Source organism: Lepidochelys kempii, chromosome 11, assembly GCF_965140285.1.
Source record: "Lepidochelys kempii isolate rLepKem1 chromosome 11, rLepKem1.hap1, whole genome shotgun sequence".
NCBI classification, from domain to species: Eukaryota; Metazoa; Chordata; order Testudines; family Cheloniidae; genus Lepidochelys; species Lepidochelys kempii.
Window position 1 is genome coordinate 78,422,146 of NC_136390.1, and position 10,975 is coordinate 78,433,120.

Genomic DNA, 10,975 nt, shown 5'->3' on the forward strand with positions numbered 1-10,975 from the left:
TGCCAAAGGATGCTGTGAAGGCCAAGACTATAACAGGGTTCAAAAAAGAACTAGATAAATTCATGGAGGATAGGTCCATCAATGGCCATTAGCCAGGTGTCCCTAGCCTCTGTTTGCCAGAAGCTGGGAATGGGCGACGGGATGGATCACTTGATGATTACCTGTTCTGTTCATTCCCTGTGGGACACCTGGCATTGGCCACTGTCCGAAGATAGATATTGGGCTAGATGGACCTTTGGTCTGACCCAGTCTGGCTATTCTTACGTTCTTATATTCCGATTCATATTTACGTAGTCAGAAGCAGAAAAATACGTAAGACAAGGAGAAGAGATGCAGAGCTACCGGGATAAAAAACAATCACCTCTGCTTAGAAAAACGCATTTCCAAGGCGCCCGTTAAATATGCTGCATGCACACATGACGTGAGAGTGTTCAGATACTGAAATAATGTATGTCTGCACTTTAGGGTATATTCTTCGTGCATGTTTTGTAACTTCCACTAGTGCCAATTATGCATCATTATGCACAAACATCAAGATGGAAGTATGCCTCAGACCACTCCTATTCTTTCTATTGAACTAACCTTAACTCCATTACCAAACCACACTATGGCTGGTAATAAATAGACTTCATTTCCTGCAAAACCACTCAAATAAAGAGCCTCCTGGGAAATATGCCTATGTGCTGAACTGTATTTACTGAAATGTCTCAGGACCCCTTAGGGATCACTGAATTTATCTCATTTCGTAACAAGAAAAACCACGACCATCATGTCCAAAATGCAAACTAAGTTAGTGTATGGGATAAACAGAAATCTTTTATGGACATCTGTTACAACCAGTCTTTAGGAACAACTGATCTAATGTGCATTTGCCAACAAACTGAACTCAATTACAATGTGCATACGTGTCTAAAGACACATTAATTAGACACATTAATTAATCTATTAGAGCACATCAAAAATCTAGACAGTTAAGTGGCATTCACAAGAGACAGATAACTTTTCAGCTCACTTGCACACTAGGATAGCCTACAGAATAAAAAATCCTTGAAGGACCATAGAAAAGAAATGCAAAGCAGAGCAAACCTTGTCGTCATAGAATCATAGAACATCAGGAGATCATCTAGTCCAACCCCCTGCTCAAAGCAGGACCAATCCCCAACGAAATCATCCCAGCCAGGGCTTTGTCAAGCCTGACCTTAAAAACCTCAAAGAAAGGAGATTCCACCACCTCCCTAGGTAACACATTCCAGTGCTTCACCACCCTCCTAGTGAAAAAGTTTTTCCTAATATGCAACCTAAACCACCCCTACTGCAACTTGAGACCATTACTCCTCGTTTTGTCACCTCCCACCACTGAGAACAGTCTAGATCCATCTTCTTTGGAACCCCCTTTCAGGTAGTTGAAAGCAGCTATCAAATCCCCCCTCATTCTTCTCTTCGGCAGACTAAACAATCCCAGTTCCCTCAGCCTCTCCTCATAAGTCATGTGCTCCAACCCCCTAATTATTTTTATTGCCCTCCCCAGGACTCTTTCCAGTTTTTCCACATCCTTCTTGTAGTGTGGAGCCCAAAACTGGACACAGTACTCCAGATGAGGCCTCACCAGTGCCGAATAGAGGGGTATAATCACATCCCTCAATCTGCTGGCAATGCTCCTACTTATACAGCCCAAAATGCCGTTGGCCTTCTTGGCAACAAGGGCACACTGTTGACTCATATCCAGCTTCTCATCCACTGTAACCCCTAGGTCCTTTTCTGCAGAACTGCTGCCGAGCCATTCAGTCCCTAGTCTGTAGCGGTGCATGGGATTCTTCCGTCCTAAGTGCAGGACTCTGCACTTGTCCTTGTTGAACCTCATCAGATTTCTTTTGGTCTAATCCTCTAAGTTGTCTAGGGCCCTCTGTATCCTATCCCTACCCTCCAGCGTATTTACCTCTCCTCCCAGTTTAGTGTCATCTGCAAACTTGCTGAGGGTGTAATCCACGCCATCCTCCAGATCATCAGTCCTGAGATGCTGAACTGAATGCCATCACTGGCAGAATCATTCTCCTTCAAATCCTTTGTGGTGTAAAGGAAATGGGGGCAGAGAAGGCAGCTTAGGGCCTGTAATACCTAAACAGCCAGCGGTTTGCAGATGTTTAGAAAGAAGTGGGGCCATCGCTCCTCGCACAGCAAGCAATTCTCTCCCACACGCACATGCATCAGCATGGGAACGGCCGCTTGGAACAGACAGTGATTCACCCAGACCAGCACCCTGTTCATCCCAAGGACTAATGGCACCATCAGAGGGAGGCTAAAAACCCTGTACTATACATAGTTATGGGATATCATACTATGAAGTAAAGTTTCCTGTTCAACTTATGCCCTGAAAGAGAAAAATGGATAGCTCTTGTATTTTTGTCCTTGTAAGTCCAATTCAGAAGGCTCTCTGTACTCATATAAACATCTAATCCCTTTCTTTTTGTGTACCAAGCTATTTGCCTCAGTGAGTTCCACGGATTCATCATCTGTTGATTAAACGAACCACCAACTACCCTATATCTCACAAATCCCCATGGCTAATGCCAAATGCTCAAAGCCATATGAAAAAGTGGAGTTCTCAGCTTGCCAATGCCAGAGTCAGATATAGCCCTGACCGTTTCTGAGATACCCAGGATTAAAACAGTCCCTGGCCCCAGATGTCACAATGCTATTTTGTATCTGCTCCAGGACCTAAAATAGTTCATCCTGGCCCGCGTACGAGAATAACTGTCTGTCTCTGGAGATCTATAACTGGCTTTTCATTTCAGTGGCCACTGTGAAGGCTGAAAGCATCCATGAAGTATGGGTAATATCATATATATGGTCTAGCATATATTTTAGGTGGGTGCCTGACAGCATTTGGACAACTTGTAGCCAGCTCATCCCTAGTTTCTCTGCTTACCTGCCAAAGGTTACATTAGACTCAGTACCTTTCCAAATGAGACTGGAAACGCGTCCAGAATCTGACGCAGGGGTTGCTGTGAAGAGAAGGCGTGTGTACGTATGTGCATGTGTATTTATTATACATATGACACACACACCCCCCGCCAAGGAAAGGAGCAGGAACATGGCAGAATATGTTTTTGGTAAGTTTCTACAGAAGACAGGCCTGAGTCACACAGACCTGAGCCTGGCCAGTGTCCAGCGGGTGTTTGGATGGGAGCCAGTCTCTATTCCTTAGTCTACCTGCTAAGCCGAGGAAAGCTGATAATCGGTTTAGTAATTTTTAACTTGTTCAAACAGTTGTACAGTTTGTGTTGCATGGGGTCTGTATGTATTACTGCCACAGGCTACGCCTACACTGCCCTGCAGTTAGAGCTACGAGCGCACACTGGCATGCTGCTCTGTAACTCTGCCATGTGGCTGCCGGGGGGTGTGAACTAAAAGGTACCCAGTGCTCATTAATGAAGTCCCCTTTGACCAAATGAGTTAATGTGAACTAGGTACCGTTTAGTTCACGCCTGTGGCTCCCACACAGGGGACTTACAGTGCAGCACGCTAGTGCAATCTGCAATTCACACCCCCACAGCACGCCGTGTGGGGCCATGGAGACAAGCCCTTAGACGCCATCTCCACTCCATGTATAGGGCTCTAGCCCCCACATCCTCAACGTGGCTGTCCTTTTATCCTCATTACTTCCATCCTGGAGTCAGTTATGCCCTGTGAGACTACATGAAATGCCTGTATCGCGGTGAAGGCTATAGCTTCCAGGTGTTTGATTCTGTGACATCGCAGAGGTAGCTGCAATGGATGCCCAGGTCTGAGAGTCACCTCGTTCCCCACTCCTCCCAAGGGAAAGGGAGCCTGGCTTGTGCTTCTCCAGGTACCAGCTTCCTGACACCTAGAGCCCGTTAGCCACCCAAGCCCTCTCCTCGGGACTAGGCCAGTCCTTACATTGCCTGGCAGGGTAACAACAGAACATGCTCTCTAGAGACTAAACTTAACAGATTAACCCATGGTCTAAAAAAAGTCTGGTCTCAGCAAAGTCTTTGCCATGTCTTCCACCAAGGAAGGCAGAGGTCTCATTTTCATGAATGTAAACGTGCTGGCAATTTACTTCCTAGGTACAGGATAAAGGGTGTCTCCTTGCTTTCTCCTTATACCCCCCAAAGTACATTGCCTGTACCCAGAGGCCAGATACCCCCACCCCAGGCTGATTCTCCAGTGTGCTGCCTTCCCATTGATTTCACATCCCCCATTGACTTTGTCTGTAAACGATTCAATTGTGTTAATCCACAATGCTTAATTTACGTGCCCAAGAGACAGGCTGACAGAAAACCTGTTTTTCAACTCTGCCTTGATACAGACTTTAAAACATATTTCCAGTCTGGGATAGATAGAATCTGTGTACGGAGTTACGTATCCGTTAACAGGCAAAACCACTAACAAAATGTTAGGAATCATTAGGAAAGGGAAAGATAAGACGACAGAAAATATCATAATGCTGCTGTATGAATCCCTGGTACACCCACACCTTGAATACTGCGTACAAATCTGGTCGCCTCAGCTCAAGAAAGATGTATTAGAACTGGAAAAGGTACAGAGAAGTGCAACAAAAATGACTGGGGGAATGGAACAGCTTCTGTATGAGGAGAGATTAAAAAGACAGGAACTTTTCAGCTTGGAAAAGAGATGACTAAGGGGGGCAATATGACAGAGATCTATAAAATCATGACTGGCATGGAGAAAGTGAATACGGAAGTGTTATTTATTTGTTCACGTAACACAAAAACCAAGGGTCACCCAATGAAATGAATAAGCAGTAGGTTGAAAAACTAACAAAAGGCAGTACTTCTTCACAGAACACACAGTGAACCTGTGGAACTACTTGCCAGGGGATGTTGTGAAGGCAAAAAGAATAACTGAGTTCAAAAAAGAATTAGATAAGTTCATGGAGGATAGGTCCATCAATGGCTATTGGCCAAGATGGTCAGGGATGCAACTCCATGGTTTGGGTGTCCCTAGCCTCTGACTGCCAGAAGCTGGGAATGGGCAACAGGGGATGGATCACTGGATGATTCCCTGTTCTGCTCAGTCCCTGTCAGAAGCCAGAATACTGAGCTAGAAGGACCATTGATCTAAACCCAATATGGCCATTCTTATCTGTATGTACATTTCACTATGGTATTAGTGACCAGTGTGGCCCTGGCTTTTATTTAAGACCTCCCGTGACACTCTTTGATGAAGCAGAATCAGGATACTCATCCCCTTGCCAGGAGGCACTGAGGGGTTCCTGGGTCACAGTAATAAGAGAAACGTAAGAATCTTAATCTACTAAATTCATCCAAAGCAAGGTTACCAACTGACTTGGTCACTGTCTAAGTACCAACATGGGGAAGAGCATTCTGGTAGCGCCGGACTCTTCTTTAATCTAGCACGAAAAGGTAAGATAAGATCCAATAGCTTGAAGCTGACGTTAGACAAATATGGATACAACCTAGGTACATTTGTTAACAATGAGGGCAACTGACCAATGAAAGGCTTTACCTAGAAACATGGTGGAAGCTCTATCACTTGAAGTCTTTAAGCCAAGACTGGATATCTTTCAAAAAGAATGCTGTAGCTCAAACAGATCTTATGGGCGTGACACGGAGTTCACTGGGCAAGCCCCTCTGGCCTGTGCTATGCAGGAAGTCAAACTAGATGGCCCCATCCGGCATTGACATCTATGAAAGCTGTCTGCCAAGAGGCAATGCTCTCTGCTCTACATGTGCGCCTTCCTTCTGTGAACCATTTCCTATTCTGGCCAGGAAGCCTGGCTGCTAATATGCAGTCAGGGGAGGAAAACGCTGCGGGGAAGGCAGAAGACTGGGAGTCAGGGGCCCAAGGGCGCTGATGTCCTTAGAGGATTGTGGCCTTGCGCAGTATCCCTACTCCTGTGTGTCACGCTGGACCAAGGCCCAAATCCGTTGACCTGTGGATCTAAGTCCTGGGATGGGTCCCTGCTTCAGCGTGCTGAGCTATTCCCAGAGGAAGTTGTTTCCTAAGGCCATAAATAATTTGTCAATGCAACATTCCAGCTCCTGCTCTGGGTTCCCAACCCGTTTATGTTGGGGGTGCTCAAGTCAGCTATTATTCTTGTTCCAGTAAATTGCGTTGCTTCCCTGCGCTCTCATTCCACTTTAACCACCCCTGCTCTAATGTGGGGACTGCTAGCAGACACCTTAGGATTTGTACGCACACAGACTCCAGCTCATGCTCCTCCACCCAACATTTCTTCCAACAGGCTGAGCAAGACAGCAGCTTAAAGTAAAAGCAGTTTTCTTGTTGTAGGGGCTTTTGATGAAGGATGTTAACAGAAACCAAATTTTAAAAAAAGCTCTTTAAAGTAACCCACCCATTGGTATTTAATCTGTTACTACTATTAAGCGTTCATATTATGGCAGTGCGAAGAAGCCCCAAACATTCTGTGCTTCCTGCTTCATCGTTTTCTCTCTCTAGAGTGGGTTCTGCTTCTATACTCACATTCCTGAGGAAAAGTGATCTACAAAACTGAGGCCCTGCTCCTGCAAGGAGCTCCACACAGGCCGAGCCCTGCGCCCGCACACAGCCCCACTATAGCTTGCAGCATGCTGCAGAATTTGGGTTCGCCAGAACAAGACCATGCCGGATGAACTGGAGAGTTTATGGAAAAAGATGCTCAGCTGCTTTGACAGACTAAAGGGGATGCAGCCAACTTAAAAAAATGCTAATGCTTTGGTCTCCAAGTGTTTTTCCTTCAGTTGTTAAAAGCATCAGCTAAGATTATTGTTACTGTCGGGAGAGAGACCAGAGAAAACTATTCCCTTGCTCAGTGACACTGTGTCCCTCAGCCCTTTGGGTCCAGCCAGTGTCACGGTTTGCCCTAAACCAGTGATGCTCAGAGTGCGGCTTGGGAACCTCCAGTGGCTCTTTAAAGTACATGATAGTAGAAACACTGTGTGATTTAATTATTAACCAATCAGGATGCTTTTACTATGTTATTAACCAATTGTAGAATCCTTGGTCAGTCATTTTGCTGTGAGAATTTAGAGACACCCAGTGCAAATGAAACAGTGAATTCACACTGCTGTGGCTCTTTGTGTAAATGCACAAGAAGCACCAGGAGCTACGCTCGGTTAAAGTTGCTAGTGACCCTTTAAAGGCATGCGAACCCCACCCTGGAAGGGATTACATGGAAGGCTCCGTCCCATAGCACCCGTCAGAACGGCTCCGGCCTGAAGGACTGACTGGGGAGAGAGCAGTACTGAAGGGCTGAAGCAGGTGGTTGAGCTGGCACCCAGTTGGAAGGAAGTTCTCTCTGCTCTGCTTGGAAAGAACTTCACTGCAGAGGCCAAAGCGCTAAGACGGGGTGGCCAGCCTGAGCCTGAGAAGGAGCCAGAATTTACCAAATGTACATTGCGAAGAGCCCCAGTAATACGTCAGCAGCCCCCATCAGCTCCATCCCCCCTGCTCCCAGGGCCTCCCAATCAGCTGTTTCATGGCATGCAGGGGGCTTGGAGGCAGAGCCAGGGCTTGAGCAGCGAGCACGCCCCGGCACGTTGGAAAGCTGGTGCCCGTAGCTGCAGCCCCGGAGTCGGTGCCTGGACAAGGAGCCGCATAGTAACTTCCGAAGAGCCGCACGTGGCTCCGGAGCCCCAGGTTGGCCACCCCTGCACTAAGACCTTGCCTGCGCTGGAAACGTGACCTGCTTCCAGCTGCTACTATGGCTGTAACTGCGCAGGCCTGACATGCCAGCAAGGAAAGCCAGGACTAAAACTGGGGAGTTCATAAGGGTCCCAAGCAGGGCAAAACTTCCCCTTTGCAAACTGCAGCTTTCCGTGCCTGCATACAAGGTCTGCACAATGCAGCTTTAGTGGCGGTGGGATGGAGACTGCCTAGAAGAGCTGGAAGGAGCAAAAGGGGGGTGGGAGGGAAGATCATTCAGGCTGCCGCTGCTCATTCACTCAGTGAGCAGGAGAACTAGCCAGGTCCCCGCAAGGCAAGAGAAAGGCTGCAGAGCAGAGCATGTGCTGAATTTTTCCCTCTACCTGGAGGATATAAGCTGTTTGCCGGCCTGATGAATGAGACACCGTCTGCAAGCCCGGAGGGAAAGGAAAGGCCTAGAAACGGAGGGGGGAAGGTGCTTCCCGTCTCTCCAGTGGAGCCCAGCCTGCACCTGGCTCGGGCTCCGAGTCTCTGGCATATCATCCTTTTCCCCAGGCTTGTTTTCTTTAAGGCTCCTAGACACAAACAGAGCCCTGACAGTGGGGACCCAGTATACAGCTAAGGGTTGGTTCTGGTCTCTTCATATCAACAGGTTAAAAACCGAATCAACTAGTCTTAAACAACATCACATGGCTACTCCCATTGCAAGCCCGGGGAATGCTCTGCCCTCAGATGCATACTGAGTGCACTCACCTTAAAATGTAAATTGTTTACCAATACTTATCTTTTTTTAAAAAAAAAAAGCAAACCTTAAGCCTGCGCCAGCCTCATCTGCCGCTAAGAGCTCTGTGCGTGACATTTCGTGGCAGTCCTTCTCTACAATCTTTCCTCAAGCAGGAGTGCGATACATTTACCTCATCCACCTCGTCTTTGTAATGAAGGTTTGTCAGTCACGCAGTATACCCTGCCCGAGTCTTCTTTTCTCTGCATGTGGTAGGGAGTATCTTGATGCACACAAGTAGGAGCAATACGCAGTTTTACTTTTGTAATCTAGCATTGTAACAAGAGACTATTAGGGATTGTTCATTTCAGAGGGCAGAGACAAACCTTTACTTTATTACTTGTTATATTACAGTATTACCCTTTTTTTTTATTCAGAGAGGTTTAGTTTTGTGGTGCTGAGTCTTCTTTCAGTTATACTTTGCTTTGGGAACATTGCGCATGCACATTATTCCATCATCGGGTCCATTTTCTAATGCATTTTACCCTCTACTGTATGGGATTTCCTCTATCGGGTATTCATTTGGAAGAGAGTCACCGTGTATCGTGGTGAATGGAGAGTATTTTCTTTTCAAAGCTCTTACATGAAGCTGCTTGCGCTGTACTTTCCCTTCAAATGATACCCTAAACTTGGACAACTTGCATAAAGAAAATCTGCCATCCCAAAATGCATGCTATGCCTTTTCTTTGTCTTATTACTAGGAGAAAGCAAGCAAATCTCAGCCTGACCTCTGTAAACCTCCGTCCCTTTGCCCTAACATGTTAACTTCAGAGTAAGCAAACTGACATGGCAGCCTTTTAAGTAGCTTTAGGATTGTTCCTCTTATCTACCATCAGTGTTAAAAAGCCCCCCACCCCCACCCTCCTTCCTGCTCACCCATACAAGTCTGTGCTTCACTTAATATAACCTGCACTTCTGTTGCTAGAACAAATCACTCCCACTTAGGTATGGTGCACAAGTACTTTTCAACCTTATAAAGCCAAACAATACTTCATACTAAATGTACAGGAGTTTAAGTATGCAGAGCCCATGACTAAATAGGTTTCAGAGTAGCAGCCGTGTTAGTCTGTATTCACAAAAAGTAAAGGAGTTCTTGTGGCACCTTAGAGACTAACCCATTTATTTGAGCATGAGCTTCCGTGAGCTACAGCTCACTTCATGGGATGCACTCAGTTGTGCAGATGTACAATACTTAATTCCACAATATTCCACTTGAGAATAGGCAAAGCTATAAAAAGGGATCACAAACCTGACACTCACCACATGTGTAAAATAGTACTCTCAGGACATACAGTCTGAAATATCCATTTAACAGACTCAGCAAAGACCTCCAAAAGCCCTGAGGATTAGGACGACTCAACAGGACAAAATACTGAAGGTGCCACGGCCCCTAATCAGGTCCCATTCTCATCCTGGGAAAAGCTGAAAACTACACGACCGGGGAAAGCGCATTCCCAGAGCCGCCTTCTACAGCTACAAACCAGACGCGTCCCGGCCCACTCTCTCTGTCCCACGTCCCACCTCTGACAATCATTAACACCTATTAACAGGCGCCATCAATGGAGCGGAGTGCCAATGGCTAAAACGGGGAGACACTCTCCGTCCTCAGACCAACGTCCGCGGGTGAGAGACGAGCCTTGGAGCCACCCAGCGCTCTGCCTCCAGCCTGGCCGAGGCAGCGGCCGCGGCCGGGCACCGGCGGTGCGAATACCGGGAGGACCGTGCCCATCACGCCGCGGGGCAGGCTGGTTTGCAGTGGCGAGACACACCTGGCAGTGGGGAAGCCGCGCGAAGCCGTGCTGGGCAAGGCCACGGATGTTCCTACCTGGCCACGAGAGAGACAAGGGGGGGGATCTTGGGCCGGACCCGCCGTTGCCGGCGGGAAAGACGCGCTTGGGAGCGCGCAAAGAAGAGCCCCCGGGTGGCCCCAAAGCCCGCCCCGCTCCCGCTCTAAAGTTACGCGGGGGCGGCGGACGGGGACCCCGCGCCTGAAACACGGACCTCAGCCGAAGCAGCAAATCGCGGACGCCCCCCGGCTTGGTCCCCCCCCGGCCCCGGCCGCCCGCCCCTACCTGGCTCCGGGGCCGCCGCCGCCGCCAGCAGGACGCAGAGCCCGAGCAGGAGCCGCCGCGGGGGACACCTGCAAGAGGGGAGGGGAGAGGTTAGCCCCGCACCGCGCCCCGCACCGCGCCGCGCCGCCCCGCGCCCCGCCCGGCCCCGCTCACCTGGCGCGCATGGCGGGGCTCGGCGCTGCGGCTCCGGCCGGGCGGCGCGGCGTGTGGCTCGGGCAGGGCTGCGCGGGGCCGCCTAGGGCAGCGCGGGGCGGCGGCCGCGCGGTCCTAGCGCCGCCTCGCCGCCGCGTCCCGCCCCCTGGGACCCGGGTGCCCCCCCCCCGCCCCCATCCCCACGCCGGGCTTCACTCCGCCCTGCGGCCAAGGGGGCCCCGGGCCCTGCCCTCCCGGTTCGGGGCCTGGCCAGTCTCCTGGGACTCACGCGGCTGGCGGGCTCTTGGCCGGGCTCGGCTCGGCTCGGCTCGGCGCGGCT

General features: G+C 49.2%; 1 protein-coding gene across 1 annotated transcript in view; it reads right to left on the reverse strand.

Moving 5' to 3' along the window:
- The window catches only part of COL18A1 (collagen type XVIII alpha 1 chain), a 239,078-nt gene extending 228,381 nt beyond the window's left edge, over positions 1-10,697 (reverse strand). The window contains exons 1-2 of the mRNA XM_073306919.2: positions 10,657-10,697; positions 10,504-10,571 (exon numbers count right to left, since the gene is read on the reverse strand). Coding sequence (XP_073163020.2) covers positions 10,504-10,571; positions 10,657-10,667 — 79 coding nt within the window. The 5' untranslated portion in view covers positions 10,668-10,697. The remainder of the gene's footprint in view (positions 1-10,503; positions 10,572-10,656) is intronic.
- Between the last annotated feature and the right edge of the window lie 278 nt (positions 10,698-10,975).